The 16,536-nt window shown below is 37.4% G+C and overlaps 2 protein-coding genes and 2 non-coding genes across 8 annotated transcripts; 1 reads left to right on the top strand and 3 right to left on the bottom strand.

Annotated features, from left to right (window-relative positions):
• Positions 1 to 42: 42 nt before the first annotated feature.
• LOC117574917 (protein farnesyltransferase subunit beta) lies at positions 43 to 1,673 on the bottom strand. Its single transcript, XM_034258967.2, has 4 exons — positions 1,446 to 1,673; positions 1,122 to 1,378; positions 398 to 1,069; positions 43 to 336 (listed from the first exon to the last, which is right to left on the bottom strand). Exons 1-4 carry the CDS (start codon positions 1,542 to 1,544, stop codon positions 129 to 131), a joined length of 1,236 nt encoding a protein of 411 aa, XP_034114858.1. The 5' UTR covers positions 1,545 to 1,673; the 3' UTR covers positions 43 to 128.
• Positions 1,674 to 2,063: 390 nt separating this feature from the next.
• Positions 2,064 to 4,008, bottom strand: LOC117574916 (uncharacterized). 5 transcript variants are annotated; one of them, XM_034258963.2, is made up of 5 exons: positions 3,856 to 4,008; positions 3,614 to 3,801; positions 3,130 to 3,558; positions 2,406 to 2,837; positions 2,064 to 2,330 (listed from the first exon to the last, which is right to left on the bottom strand). In XM_034258963.2, exons 1-5 carry the CDS (start codon positions 3,980 to 3,982, stop codon positions 2,121 to 2,123), a joined length of 1,386 nt encoding a protein of 461 aa, XP_034114854.2. In that variant the 5' UTR covers positions 3,983 to 4,008; the 3' UTR covers positions 2,064 to 2,120. The 5 variants fall into 5 exon arrangements, with proteins under 5 accessions (XP_034114854.2, XP_051862670.1, XP_034114855.2 ...); XM_052006710.1 differs by having other exon boundaries at positions 2,064 to 2,306; XM_034258964.2 differs by having other exon boundaries at positions 2,179 to 2,306; positions 2,379 to 2,837.
• Trnat-agu (transfer RNA threonine (anticodon AGU)) lies at positions 2,898 to 2,971 on the bottom strand. Its single transcript has one exon. It is a non-coding gene; the product is annotated as a tRNA-Thr (tRNA).
• Positions 4,009 to 11,155: 7,147 nt separating the features above from the next.
• Positions 11,156 to 11,229, top strand: Trnat-agu (transfer RNA threonine (anticodon AGU)). Its single transcript has one exon. It is a non-coding gene; the product is annotated as a tRNA-Thr (tRNA).
• The last annotated feature ends 5,307 nt before the right edge of the window (positions 11,230 to 16,536 follow it).

Raw genomic sequence — 16,536 nt, 5'->3', positions numbered from 1 at the left:
CATCTTAACCATTTTAAAAATGAAATAAAATAGTTCTTTTAATTTGCATTGAAAAAATTTAGTGTCGAATAGTGTACAAATTTTCAAAAAGAAATAAAGTTTTATTTACAACTATGCATGTGTATCTATCATCCATCCTGTGCTCTGTTGGTGGAAATATTTGCAAAATAACTTAATGCTGCCGCCACAGACTTCGGTGGAATATTGAACAGCGGATGCGTGGGCAATAGTTCGTTGATCATGTCGCCAAGCACCTGAGGATTCTGTGCCGACTGTGAGTGTTGGGCAATTGAGACACCACTCAAAGTATAGCAGGTGTGATACAGATCTTGAGGTCTAAAATGGAGAAGAAAAAATTATTTAAAGCAAAGGTAAACATAGGATTTGCTGCACTCACTTGCCGGGTTTGTCAATAAGGCCACCGTTTGCTTTCTGACAACATAACAAAATGTATTCCTGCAGTGCTTCAATGTCAAAGAATGTCTGCTCCATGCTCTTGTCGGCACCTACTAAGGTTGCTTGTGTGATGGGAATTGTGGCGCCAACCCAAAACGAGTAGCAGCCATCCACTAGTTTATTGGTGCGTCCCTGAAAGCCGCCCTCGTAGCTCATTTGTCGACGCAGTATCCACTGAAGCAGCGCCTTCTTGTCACATTTATCCGCTTCGTTGAGCAAAGCCAAACTGGCGATGCCACAAAACGTATAGCCGCCATGGGCTTCTAAATCGGGAGCACCGCCAAAGCCGCCTTCGTATGTCTGACAGCCGGCAATCCAATCACCGGTGCCGGCAAACAGTTCATTCAGCACTCGCTCAGGTACATTTACTAACTTGGCCACGGCAATTGCACAGTAGGCTCCACGCACATCTGTTTCGCCATCCACATGGAGACGAAACGAACCGTCTGCATCACGCACACTGAATAAGAATTTAACAAGTGAATCTCTGTCGATAGCTTGATAAGCTGCCTCGGTGCCAATAATGCAAAGACTATTAACGGCCGCATATGTGGGCGCCAGATGAGCATATTGTCCCGGTCCGCCTCCAAATCCACCCGTGGGTGCGCGGCAGCTGCAAGGAAAGTTATTCAGCTAAATGCTAGATCGATGTTTACTTCACTTACTTGCTAAGGAACTGCACCACCCCGCGTAGTGTTTCGTCGTCGAACGTAAAGCTAAGCAACTGCGCCGACTGTAGAATCCAATAGACACACCAAGGGCGACTGCTGTCCAGGCACTGATAGTGAGATGGCATTGTGCGCAACATGGAATCCAAGTACTGGTGGTGTTCGATTCGATTCAGTTGCGTTAGACGCGGATTTAGAAATTGTTGTCGCTCGAAACGCTCAAAGCATTTTTCTACCGAATCTTCAGTTTTTTGCTGCAACGGTAAAAGTGATTTTTTGTTATTGACTCTTATTGAGATTGCCACCAATTGGATTACTCACCTGTTCTCTGGAGGTCGTTGTGGATATTTTTTCATCGTCGAACTTCAGGTTCTGTATCTGTTGGAAGTTTCGAAAGAGCAGCTCATCCGGTGACCACATGATTGTTGTATGATTATTCTATATTTGGAATTTCTACTAATTTTAATTAAAACAAAATTTATCCCTCTTTTATGGAGGACCTATGTTGTTGGCAGCGTGACCACAGAAAAAAATTAGAAAAATACTAAACAAAAGGTGTAAAGCTTATTGGGCTCAACGCTACAAATACATTTAAATAATACCAAAAAAAATGTGTGAGCTAATGTGTCGTGAATATGTCGTGAATGGATTTTTACAGACTTTTTTGTGTTTTTGCTAAATTAAATTATTACGTATAATAATCCTAATTCTCTATATTGAATAAATACATACATTACACTTTCTCCGTCATTTATCACATCAGCTGCTACGTTGGATTTCCAGGGCGCCAATGCAGACGATGCCAGGGCTTCCAAATAAAAAGCTTTTGGAGGGTTGAATTCAACTAGGAATTTAATTAAAAAAAGTAATCATTTGTAAATTATTATGCTGCAAAAATTGCAGAAAAAAAACATTAAATAACAGATTTTTCTTCATTGTTAATTTTTCATTGTCAATTGTAAAAGATAATATGAAAAAATATTTAAATTGGAGTTTTCATCTTGTCTGGGACATCAAGCTGGCTGAGGTCATAACTTCTAGTTCTTCTCGTTTCTTTCGAGGCGTCAACTTTTTACCAATATGGACACTGGTCACTTCGTATGGTTTCATCATTGCAATAAGTTCCATGACGCAATAGAGGGTAAAACACACAACTGTATAGGTGAATACAGTGGCTAAAATCTGAAATACAATGACCAATGAGATCTGAAACAATTTCCGATTAAAAATTCTCTTTACAGATATTTTCTGTACCTATGTATGTGATTAACATCAACTCACAATGAGCAGCATCTCCATTATCAAACTTAGCCATCCAATTGGTCCAAGATCGCTCATCTTAGCCCAGTATGGTTCAGCTGCTTTTGAATTTGTTGAATTTGCGCCTATATTTTCAAGATCGTTTTCATTCTCATTGTCGTCATCATGTTCTGCATTCAATGGCGAATACCAATCGTAATAAAAGTTCTTTAATATGGAAGTCATCGTTGATTTTTTGCTTACTTTCTTTCCTGTCGTTCGATAATCATCAACTTTTATGTATTCACTTGTTTTCGGGCTATTTAAGTGCTGAAAGCAATTGTTGAAATCGATCAGGGACAGTTTTGTTTCAAAGTTGCATTCCTTTGCTATTTCGTGTGGTTGCTGTTTGATGTTTTCTTTTCTTCTATTTGGCGCAGTGTTTGTATTTTTTTGTTCTTGCATTTGTTTATTCTGTAAAATAATATAAAGAATAATAAAAAAAAGTCTTCAGAACACATGAAATGTTTCTGTAGGCCCCGGCGAGATTCGAACTCACGATCTCCTGTTTACTAGACAGGCGCTTTAACCAACTAAGCCACGGCGCCGCTTGTGTGTCACGAGAAATTATTTCAATTCAAAGCAATCATGCTGCTCTATGCACATTGTTTTCTTACGTGAAGTTGGCTGCTTTGGTATGTTGCAACATTCTACTGGCAGATGGCGACACGGTTTGCTGCACATTGCCATAGGTGGCGCTACTTACCGCTCTGCTCGCTTCATATTCTTGCAGCTCCATATAATTATTATCAAATTTCCCCTGTTTCAACTGATCAATCTCGTCCTCAGTTATAAAATTATTGACGTCCACACACTCGTTGGCATAGAAATCATATTGGATGCCATCGCGGATACACGCTGGAACTGCTTCGCATTGCTCACTCGTGCGATTATAAAAGCTGCGCTTGCCAAAGTAAAGTTCCTCACAATTCAGGGGCGTGCAATTGCGAAAATAGTTTTGATCCCAGTTCTTGCAATCGGTAAAATCCTTGCGACGACGCAACGAATGATTGCCAGGATCCAATGTCTCAAAGCGGGTATCAAAGTGCAGAATCTGATTCGTTCTATTCACCTCTTTTTTGTGATTCACGCTGCTCACCAAGATGGGGCAGCTGCCAACGCGATTGTATAGCGACTGAAGAAAAGAGCAATCAATGAGAGGATTGAGATGAATTGAAGTAAGCACTGACCACAGTAGGCCACATCAGGGAGACGGTTATGCTGCTGCCCGGTTCGATGTAGCCAAAGTCGCCGCCAAAAATGCTGCCAGCCAACAACTGTTCACCTCTCGATGTATTCAAGGTGCAAATGTCATCGGAAGTGACGGTGAAGCCCAACATTTCGGACTTTTGTGCCTTGGGATTGGACACAGTCAGATCTGTGAAGAAATCGAGAAGTCTAAAAAGTGTCTTAACTACTACAGGAAGCTTACCAAAGATTAGTCCAACATCACGATCGCGGGGCACACGCATGATGATCCTTGTAACGCTGCAGGATCCATAGATGCTAGCGATTTCCATTGCCAACGTGAGAAGTTGCAGCAGCAGCTGTCGTATCATTTTCAAAGTAAGTATGTAACATACGATATAAAAATAAATGTTGACGCTATTCACTCGGCAAAGGGTTGAGTTCAGTTCTTTCAGTTTCAGTTTTAAATGAAAAAAACGCTAATGTCTTGTTGTTTAATTAAGTGTAATTTTAGTGCGACTCAAGCAACCCCTTTTTAACATTTTAACTGTGCTGCATATTCAGCATACATCGATAATGCATTTTATGTATATGACGTCTCCACGATATCATGTGTGGAATGGGGTTGGCATTGCAATTTATGTTTTAATCATCAAATGCAAGCGAGCCAATTGATCAACGTTGTTGCTCCCTCTTCCTCTTACTTAATTTATGCGGCGGAACAATGTTTTTTGAAGTAACCAAGGACCGAGGCGACAGGTGACACTTGCAACGAGCAGCTCAGCTTGCTGCTCACTCTGGAGTCTGTTGCATATTCATATTGGCAACACAAATTTTTGAAGAAACTAATTTGACAGGAAATAATTAATTTGGCCTCGATGAAAGAATTAAAGCCATAGCGGTCCCAATTAAAATTATTTCGCTTTCATTACCCAATGAACCAGGCGTAATAATAAAAGAAATCCAAGCAGCAGAAGCAGTTTCAACCACAACAACAACAACTTTAAAATCAAGTAGCAACAGCCTCCGCTGCTCCATGGCTTGAATCCAAGACAGAGCGACAATAACAACAACAACAACAGCAACAACAACAACAACAACAGCAACAAGAGAAGTTTAAATAATGAAATCACTTCGCACCATCTCGAAATTGCTCATTAACATTTTGTGTTTGCGATATCAACTTGTGAAAATCGCAGAACAGACCAGCCTCCGGCCAACATTCGCTAACTTGGCCAACACTCGCTGCAGCCAACTTGGCCAAGTACCAACTTGCATTCGTAGGCAGACTCAAAGCAAGTTCGTTTATACGACACTTACAATTGACATATTTTTACTCGCGAATTTTATATATAATAAATTTGGCATATTTGCTAAGAAAATACTTTTACTAAAATGTATTCAAATTATGAAATGAAGTTATAAAATGGAATTATTTAATAATTTTATAAGATTTATTAAATTGTTTTACTAATGATATTAAATTATTTTTGCAATACTTTAACAAACTTTTTAAAAATAAATTTATACTTTTTAATATAGAAAGTAAGAACTTGATTTGTGACCATTTTGGTGATCATATTTTTGGAAGAACTTGACTTGTGATTATTTTATGTAATAACATTTTTGTAAGATAGAACTTGATTTGTGATCAATCTTAGTAATCAAATTTTTATAAGTAAGAACATGATTTGTGATCACTTTTAGTAATCAAATTTTTGTAAGTAAGAACTTGATTTGTGATCATTTTTACTAACTCAATGTTTGTAAGTAAGAACATGATTTGTGATCATTTTTAGCAATAAAATTTTCGTAAATTCAATTATTGTGTAAAGTGTTCAAGTGTAAACATGGCTGAGTGAGACCAGCCCAACTTTTTGCCAGATTCAGAGGCAGACTCTAAGGCAGCTACTTGGCTTTTATTTATTATGCCATGTTGTTGTTGCTCTTGTCATCGACGACGACGACGACGACATCGTTGTTGTTGTTGTTGTTGTCGTGGTCTCTTCACTGTTAGCTGCAGTTGCTTGGCTTATTAGTTGGGTCAGCTCTGGCTTTTGAGGTGTGAAACTGTCACCCCGCTTCTGCTCCCCTCTCGCCACTCAGTTGAGTTATCCAGCATTGGTTTTGCACTCTGCTTGGCAAATGACAGTTGCCCTCTGCCTGTTCTTTTTTTTCGGGTCGTGATTTGTCTGCGCTGTCTCCAACTTGGCTCTGCCTGCCATATTGTAAAGGTCGTTTGGTCTTCGCTTTACTCAATGAAAATTGCCCGAAGAACAGTCTGTGGAGGAGACTCTGGACGAACGGACCGCAGGGACCTGGAACCTGGAACTTGGGAAGATAAGCTAACACCAGAGTGTTGGACGTGTATTTCAGTAGCCCATTCGATTTATGTTAAATAAGCTGGACGCAAGCGCTGTTTGTTGTAAAATACCAATTGCTGAAGGGGACCTCGTGTGATTCACGTTTTCGTCTTGCCAAAAGAGGAGACACAACAAACAATGAAATAGTATCTTTGAAAACATGACGATTAAATACACTGCTAATAAGGAATATGGAATAGGAAACGGATATCAAAAGTAAACTGGATAAATATTGTATATATTTGAGATTACAGCAAAGTTTGAGACTTTTTATATTACACATATACATAAATGTATATATCACAACTTCTGACTTTAGCTATAACCTACACAGAAAGAAAACACCAGCTAAAATCAAGAAAAAAAACTTGAATCAAGATTATATGAAGCCACAATTGATTCAAGAAGGTTTATTCTTCAATCAACATCAAAAATCTACAAAAATTCTAGATTGCCCAATATTGAAACTCAAGATTTAAATCTTGCTTCAAGAACCCAAAATTTTGAAAATATAACCTAGAAGGCGACATCTTAGATCAATATCCAAACATTTTACAATCAATATCAAACATTTCAAAATGTGAATTACTTAAAATAAATCAAAAAACGGAATTGTGTGTATTGTTGTCTTTATTATATATATTATATATAAAAGTCAATTCCATCAGTTTAAATTATGATAAAAATTTAGATTCTAGATTCCAAGTATCATCAAATTTATTTTATTATTCCGTGACTGATTTCAATATAAGCCTTTATAGACTTTATTGACTTCATTTCGTTTATTACGTTACATACTTTGTCACAAAGTTCAAATACTCTCTTAAAACAACGCAAAAAGGGAAAGAATCATTGGCACTGCATCAGATTTCTTAATTTAATTGGCTTTATGCAAGAAATTCTTTAGGCTTTGCCTGTTGGCTCTTAACTTGGCTTTTATAGACAAGCTGTCTGGCCAGGTGCCTGAATCCTCGAGACTCGCAAAAGGGAAAACAAACCCAGCATATTTGATATCATCTTTTCTTTATTTTTTTTTGCGAGCGCGTTCTGAAACGTGGGAAATTCTACATTTATTTCTGTCTTCTGTCTTTTCTCCCTTCCTAGCTGACGCTTATTCTTAACCTAATTTCTTGTTTTGTTATTAAGCTTATAAAAATAAAAATCAATAAAATGGGCCGCAAATACAAAAGTTGATTTGGAAAAACAAGCGACAAAATTATTGTAATTTCCAGTTGTGTATTCTTGCATAGAGAGTGCTCGACTAGCAAATATCCTATATATATTTTTGTTTATAGGTAATTAATGCATTCATTAACACATTCTCTTGAAGTTTTCATTAGTTCTTCAAAGCAGGCTAAAGTTAAGCATACTCGATTGGTATCTACCCTGTATTACTCATAAAACTGTTGCGTTTCGGAATATGAATATTATTATTATTTTTATTATAATATATATTAATATTATTTTACTTATAACAATACATTTACTTAGATTGTACATTTTTTTTATGAAATTTACTTTAAGATTTAGTCTTGTTTAAAGAGCAAAAAGTTTTGCAACTCATTATTTGTAATCTTCCTTATAGAACGTTATATTATATCTATAGCTTAGACTACAGATTTATTATGCTGCATTTGTTGCAAGCTTGCAACTGTAAAGTTTGTTATACCCTCTAGCTTATAGTTATAAGTAGATGGTATGGTAAAAATGAAAATCGTTGAAGTTTTCCATCATCGCGTGCAGTGGCTGCATTTTAGGAACAATTGCAGCGCATTTAAGCATAAATGCAGGCGAAAAGTTCAGACCAAGTCGACAGTGAATAAGTGAATGGGTGTTGTTATTGTAGTGAGTGTGAGTGCGAATGCAGTGTGAATGTGAGTGTGAGTGTGCGACACTTAATCATCAGCGTGAAATGAAGTACAAGAAATGCAGCTCATCGAGCTGTTTTGGCCCTGGCCAAAAGTCTGCCAACTTGGCTAACACACACACACACATACAATTGCATACTAATACATTCTCTCATCTATATGTATATAATTAAGCCATAAATTCAGTTTTTATGATTTTCCACAAAGTTATGAATTTATGGCAAGCGCTTGCAACAACGTAAAAAGTTAAGACGCCCCTCCACATACATACACACACACACATAGACCACAAACCACACACATAAACAATAATTTGCGAAAAAAAAGAAAAGCAAAAAACGGAAGTGCATTTAAATGCGCGCGCATGCGAAATGGCAGCTACTTAGCAGGGCTGCAAATGCTGACGAGGGGTGGCGAGGCGTGCTGGTCGCCATTTTTTTATTTTGGCCATAAATGTCGAGCGTTTCTCTGCTGGCAAATTTATCGCTTTTCGGGGCGCTGCTTGGCGGCGTATTTAGGCCAGCGGGGGAAACAAAAAACAGAGGATTGGGATACTCTATATTTTAGACCCAGCCGCTGTTTGCTGCAATTCGTTATGCAAATTTGTGTGCACTTGTCCAAAAAAAAAGGCAGCTAAATAATATACAAATTTGTTGTATTAATTGCAGCAAATTGCAGAGCGTCCTTCCTTTTGGGCGGTGCCCCCAAAGATGACCCTTTTTGTAGCGTCTTTTTTAGCTTTTTATTTATTTTCCAGCACTCTCTACCATTAGGGATGATTGCTTGCCCAAAATTGCAAGTTGCAAAAGAAAGTTATTTGTTAATGAGAGCGCTCAGCTCAATGAAGAAAGTATATCGATAATATAAGCGTAACTCAACTCAAGAAAGCTTATCGATAACATGTACATAATAGATATCGAAAAAAATGCAATCATACTTATCGAACTAAGCTAAGCTGAAATTGTGATAGCTCTTATCGAGCTTTTTGCGTTATCGCTCGCTATTGACAGGTTGCTTTCCTTACAAGGCTTCATTACCTGCCCTCTGCCCTTTCACTCGCTCTCCCTTCACTCCGATCGCTTCGTATAGCTGTCTGCTACAATTAGCATAATCGTTCTTAAAATTGCAAGTCGAGCTGGAGGCGCTGCAACTGCCGCGCATATCTGACATCGTTAATCGCTGAGCAAAATATAAAAAGGGTTGGAGGGTTGACGTTACAGCTGGGGCCAAGCACAAGGCACCAAGCAGCGGAGTAACCCTTGAGCAGAGGGGGCTTTGCAGTTTGGCCTCAAAAATTGAATACTATAATTACGGCAATTAGCAAAATGCTCATGACTGCTCGTGTCATGGCTGCTTCCTAATGCGAAAATAACGTCATTAATTTTGAGCGCCCAACGAGCAGAATTCGATCTAGGAGGGATGCATGCCACACGTCATAAAACTGCATGCTTAATGCAACGTAGACGCTGCATGCGCTGCATTTCATATCCTTGCTCATCCAGGGCTAAGGACACGCGGCTGCCGCTAAATGGGGCAGGTGCAAAGCGAATTGCAGCGACGCGACGCGACGCAACGTTTTTAATAAAATTCCACAATTTTAATGCGGAAAAATCTTTTGGGTTGCAGCAGAAGCTAAGGAGCTAAGGACGCAAGTCTTTACTTACTTATTACATACTTTGGCATTGGATGCAATTAACATGCAGCTGCCCACAATTGCTGGCATCAACATCAACATCAACCGCACCTATTGCCGCCTGCCTCATTTACTCCCTTCCTCCTCGCTTCTTGTGGCCATGCAATAATCCGCTAGCTGGCTCTCTGGCTTAGGCCGCGAGCCGTGGCAATTAAATGCGATTAAATCGCAAAAGCGCAAACTCTTCAACTTCAAATGAAATGCCAGAAAAGCACTCGCAATTATATTTGAAAATGCATGGAAAACAACGACAATAAAAAAATATGGCAACAACAACTGCAACAAAAACACCAACTGCAACAGCAACCATCAACAGCAACAGCAGCAACAACGCGCAATTTGCATAAATATTTGTGGCAAAAGAACAGCTACAACAACAATAACTATGGCAATTCGATATTATATGAACAACTAGAAGTTATCCTATATTAGTTATTCTTTTATTTAACGAAGTAAATTTTACCTTGAAATATTTCTACTATTATTATTAGTATATTGACTCAATCGACTAGCTAAAATTAAATTTTTATAAGGCTTGCACATCTTAGAAAATAATTTCATGGATCAAAATTATATAATGTAAAATTGCTTATCTTATTCTTTTTTAGTATATTTCAAAATCAATATACTAAAAAGTCCTAAATCGAATATAATATAATTCTACATTTTGGCAGATTGATTTTTTTAATTTTTTTGATTTATGAATTTGATGATTTGTTGTTTGAATGAATTGTATAACACAAAAAATGTTGTGTGTGTTTTTTTAATTATAAAGTGCCGTAAGTTATGATATTAGTTTATTCAGAGATTCGAAAACTACGAAAGAAGTAGGAGTATTTATTACGATTATTTTGCTTAAATTACATTAAAGTTTAAAATTACTTAAAGTTGTACAAAGTAAATCGTATTGAAAATTTAAATATTTTTTTTTAAAGTTTAATTTTATAAATAATATAATATTATACATATTAATTATATGTTATTATTATTAATTATATTATTAATTTTATATTTTAAATCATATTGAAATTAATGTAAAAAATTTAATATGGGAAAGCCTTCGAGTTATTGGCTTACTTTAATAGGTATTGTAGTCCAAAGTGAAATTTTTATTCAGCTGACTACGTAAGCTCTCTGAAATGTGATATGCCCGAGTTATTAATAACTTTTGAATTTACAGGGCATACCAACAACTAACGAAAGCCAACAATGGCGAGGCATAAATTACACTCATGGCAAGGCAACGAGGTTGCTGGCTTATCTGAAAGGCGAAATTAGCTGATAATATGCAAAACATGGCGAGAAATTGCAGCCTGAGCCAAATTTTAAAAATTATTACTTTGCCCAACTGCACACACACACACATACACACACTTGCACACTTAATGTACATAAGTGTACATTTGTTGTAAACTCAAGTCTTCACTTAGGTTTAATTGCCTGAGATTGTTATGCTCAAGTATGAAAGCGAATCGTACGAAAAATCAATCAACTTAATTATTAATTAGCAGCACTATCAGAATTACTCTGTTCTATTTATGTTCCCAATAACTATATTTGGCATTCGATAAGAAGAGCGCCGATCTTGAAAAAGCGACATGTGAGGGACCGCATCATGTGGGCGCCGTGGCTTAGTTGGTTAAAGCGCCTGTCTAGTAAACAGGAGATCGTGAGTTCGAATCTCGCCGGGGCCTAGCGTTAAAGTAAGATTTAACGCGTTGAAGATCTTTTTTAATTTTTTTTTTTTTTAATATAGTTTAGAAAATGTATTTAAAATTAATACATATTTATAAATTCAATAATCAACAAGAAAGCTTTACACTTTCTATCGCAAACTGCATGTGTGACGTCGCTTGAAAGCTTTTTTATGTTTATCTGTTCGCACTTTGTTCTCGCATGCTTAGTTGGTATTCATAAAGCTTTTGCTTTCGCCGCGGCGTGTTTGTTGTGCGTAGCATAGTAGAAGGACTTTGATCTAGTTTGAGATGGTGTGATTAATTGAAAATAAAATGCATCGAAAATATGAATACAAGAGTGCAAAAAGTGTTAATGCATATATTGTATACATTTCATGTGCGTGTAATTAAAGAAAAGATAATCACGGCGAATACAATTAATTCAGCTAAACCAAAAGTCATTCAGTGTTGCCGTGCTGCAGAAAGTATTACTAGCCTGATACTATTTAAGTGTGTAAATGTATTGTCTGCATGTATGTATATTCATATGTACATATGTGCGTCGTTTAAACATAAAATCGCTTCTGAATTTCGAATTACATTGTCAATAGCAATTTGTAAAGCTGTCAGCTATAGAATTGAGAATTCTAATGGAATGATTGACTGCTGGCACAACTACTATTTGATTAGTGCGAGGCCAGTAGCAACGTTTTAAACATTTTACACAGCCAACAACAGAAACAAACAACAATGTAAATGGCTTTTACGAGTATCCACATCGTTCCCAAGCCCCCAAAACGGCAGCGGCGGCAAACGTCGATCAAATGTCACGATCGAAATGCTGCTGCTGCTGCTCCGCTGTTGCTGTTGCTGCTGTTGCAGTTGCTGCAGATCAATCGATAGACGGAATGATCGTTGGATATCGATTCGTATCGTGTGGATAATTACGTAAATCACGCAACTAGCCTGGCCAGTGTTGCCGCAGTGTTGCTAGTTGCAGATCCTCCACTTTCGCTTGACCTTGCCTAAGCCTTTAAATGGCCCAAAAATAAGGCATTGTTTGTTCCCATCCGAGTTCCCAGGTTGTGCAGCTGCAGCTGTGAGTGGCGAGCTCAAGGCGCATCAATGTCAATGTCAATTGTTTGGCAATTGTCCAGAGGGCGTTGCCTCATCCGCTGCTTAGTCGGGATTAACTTCTTGCACTCGCTTCCAACACATGTTGCTGCTGCTGCTGCTGCAAGTGCATCATTGTCGACAGCATCTCACCCGGATACAATAGACTACAGCAACAGGAGAACAACTACAAAAGAAGAACGAGAACAATTCGCATTGACAGGGCAAACAGCCGGCCACAAGAAATTATGTTGCCAGATCCACAGAGTGCAGGCAATTATTTATTATCCTGTTTGCGCCCGAAGCCATCGGGTGCATCGCCATCTTCTTTGCCTTGTCTTTGCGCCGTCTGCTGTTTTGCCCTGTCGTCATAACTCTCCACCTTAGCCTCCCCACCCCTCTGCTCACTCTCTTTCTCTATCACGCAAGCAATGCGGCTCCATATCGCTCTCTCTCACACTCTCTTTCCTTTGCTGAGCCACTGCAAATCACCGTCGTCGTCGCCATTGTCGACTGGGCAACATTTTAACCTCTTCTTCTTCTTGTTCTTCTTATTTTCCTCCACTTTTTTGTGTTTCATAAATTTTGTGGTTGCTTTTTCTCTCTGTTGTTCTTGGTTTTGTTTTTATTGTTGCTCTGGGCTACGCTTTGACTCTTTCCTGTTGCTGTCGTTGTAGTTGTTATAGTTGTTGTTGTTCGCCTGCCTGCTGTGGCTGAGATTCTTTCGACTACCGTCTCAGTTACGTACTGTGTGCCTGTGTGTGAGTGTATGTGTGTGTGTGAATGAGCGCGTGTTTGTGTCTCCTCCCCATATTCCAGTGGCCAGTTATAGTCACTCGCTCATTTCTCACTCGCCTCCTTTTCAGTTCCATTGAGTTGAGTGCCTTTACTTTGAGCGAAAGTCAATTTGCTGCCGCTGTTGCTACTGGCTGCAGTTCCATTTCCAGTTTGTTGCTGGACTGCGGCAGTTGCCAGCTGTCGTCATATTCTCACAGTCAACTTGTAAGCGATTGTGTATGTATGTTATATTTGTCTGATATTTACTTATTTATGAAAATACAATTTTCCATATTATTTTATTAGTTGTACTGGCAACTATACAATTAACGCTGCTAACTCGGCTAAAACGAGTTAAAGTTCAAAATAATCCAAACTTTTAATGTGTTTGATAAATTATTAAAAGCCTTTCGTTTTTTTTTAATTTTAATGTAGAAAATGCATAGTTTTCGATGGGTTCTCATTTGAAATTCAGAAATAATTTTAAATGAATACGTACGACAGACAAATAATAATAATAATATTAGTTATTTTTTAAAATCCAAAGCTTTTCCTCTTAAGGTCCCCAAAATAAAAGTAAGTCACAGAAATAAAAATTTATTTGTTTGTATATTGACGTTAGTCTATTTTAAAAAAGTTTTAACTTTTGAATTATGAGGTTATATTGTGTTTTTGTAGTGATTTAAAAAATGATATTGCTACGAGCTTAGAAAAACATATTTTTAGTAATAGTTGAGAAATATTTCTTCCCTTTTTATACAAAGTTTTTAAGTTTTTAAGCTTTTAACAATTTAAAATATTTAGTAGTAGTTGGGAAATATTTCTTCACTTTTTAAACAAATTGAACAAAGCTTCTTACAAATTAAAATAAATTGTAAAATTTATTGATAATATTAGAAACATACATCCACTCGAATTTTTTTCCAATTCAAATATTGTTGTTAAAATATTTAACAACAGAGAGGTCTATACTTTTTAAAACGTTTAAAAATTCACCATATAGTTAATAGTAATTATTTCACATTATGGTTTTCCAATCCTCAAATTATTATAATTGTTCTAGGTAGTGTGCTTATATTGTTATACAAAAATGTACTATAGTATTCGATTTTTATTGATACTTCATTTACTTGCATTTATACTGCACAACGTTCTTATAGTATAATGAAATTAAATTTATGGGTTTGCAGTGCTTAAATTATTGGTTTGTTTATAGTTGACGCAAAACATTTCTGAATATAAGCAGCCAACTTACGTTACACCTTCATTGTGTAAACCTTGACTTGAAGTTATGTGAATCTTTTATTTTCCGCCTCTTTCCCCCCTCAAGAACGTTCCAAGTCGCGCCTCCATAATTTTCTTTGTCAACGATTTTCTATGTGAAGGTTGCCAAGCCGTTGTGGCCCATCGTACTCCACCCTTGATTTTGAAAATGACAACAAACTTTTATTGCTGTTGTTTTTAAAGTTCTCCCCTCTGTGTTGCTCTTGCCAATTACGGGCACTCTCACCCACACACACACGCACTAAAACAGCAGCCTATGTATTGCATATTCATATATGCGTGCCATCTCTCCGCCCTTTTGTCTACCTTTCGTCTCGCCAATGCATCTGCATTGAATGCATTTTCAATGGCATTTTGATTGCAATTGGCCAATGTAATTGCTATATTTAGCTTAATGGCAGTCAAGAACATGGCATTAAGTATACGTAATGTTTGTAGGGACTGTCTATACATATTTGCTACTAATACATTCATAAGTATATATGTATGTGAGTGCACCTGAGTGAAGCCACCCACACGCACAGGGAGCATGTTTAACTTTCAGTTTCTATGTCATTAAAGCGGCAACGCGCTCTGCAAACTGGGTTAAATTCCAATCGAAAACTCATCCATGGCCCATTGGCAGACGTTGAACTTTTCGCTTTGCGTTGTGTGGCAGGAAGCCTTGGCATATTGTCAGATCGTAAATCACACACTCATCGACACATTTTTGCAGCAACAACAATAAATTGTTGTGTTTATGCCTGCCAGAGAATGCTTTAACAGGGTATTCCAAATACATATGGAGGCAGAAATAAATTATTATTCAAAATCCAATTATTATAATATATCAATAGATTTCTTAACATTTTTTCATTATGTATTACAAAGCTGCAAAAAATTTCGGTATCATTAAATAATTTATTTTTTAGCGATGTTTTTTTAGAGAATAAATAATAACTATAATATAAAACAATTAATAGCAATGTTAGATACAAATGACTAATCGAAATCTTGTTGAAGAATTTCAGAGTTGTTGTTTGAGTCTTGAAAACTGAACTTTTTGTTGTCATGCAATAATAATAATAAGGTCATTGATATTAGTAAGAGGCTTTAAATTTATTATAAGAAGTGAATAATTAATATTAAATTAAAAGAAATAACAGTTTTCCATTGAGCCCTGCTATTATATATATATGTATATAACCTCTTTTCAGTTGGTTGGATTTCTCTATCGGGGAGATCGAGTATGTGATATCTTTATGCTATGTAAATACTGCAAAAGAATTTTCGAAGTACAGGTAGTTTTTAGTTGATCATTCCCAGAGGTCGCATGTGTATTTCGCTTTTTTTTGGCAGGCCAAAACAAATTTTCACAGCATCACATTGTCGCATTGTCTTGCTTTGCCCCATGTCAAAGTTCCCGCAGCGGCGTTGCAGTGCCAACAGCTCCTGAACAACAACAGCAACAGCAACAACAACAGCAATAACAACAGCAACAATATGCAATGCCTTGGCAACAGCACGAGTTCTACACATGTCTGGTATACCCATCTCACCATCTTCATCGGCAATCTTCAGCTGCAACAAGCGCCAGTCGTCGCCAGTCCGAGACGACGACGACGGCGACGTCGAATTCGACTTCGACGACACTGGCGCGGCATTTTGGCTTGTTTACGCTAAGATGGCGTATTGTATAACATCATTATGTGGACTTGGTTCATGTTCATGTCATAATTTTGCAATGCAAGTCACAGTGCGGAGCCTGATCGCAGCATTCCACTGTCCACTGTAGCGCCAGCAGTCGCGCATCTTCGTCGCATCTCCGTCTCCAGCCGCGTTCTTCGCTCTGATCTCTCTTGCCACGGACATCGGGACATTGGGCACAAAACAAAGTACGAGTATCAGCATCGGCATCAGCATCAGCATTGGCATCAGAATGTTGTGGTCGCTGTTTGTGCCATGTTTTGGGCTGCGTAATTAAAAATAAATTTTCGCGCTCTGCAGCTAACAGGAGCGGAGTTCAGAAATCATTGAGAAATAATCGAAATTATGAATCAATTGACATTTAAGTATTTTAACAAGCTTTTTAAATTGATTAAATTCATATTCTTGTCATCTTGAATAATCGAAAACAACAGGAAAATTTAGATTTAGAAAAAATTTATAAAA

This window comes from Drosophila albomicans, chromosome 2R (genome assembly GCF_009650485.2).
Source record: "Drosophila albomicans strain 15112-1751.03 chromosome 2R, ASM965048v2, whole genome shotgun sequence".
NCBI lineage: Eukaryota > Metazoa > Arthropoda > Insecta > Diptera > Drosophilidae > Drosophila > Drosophila albomicans.
This window is presented reverse-complemented; position numbering and strand designations above follow the sequence as displayed.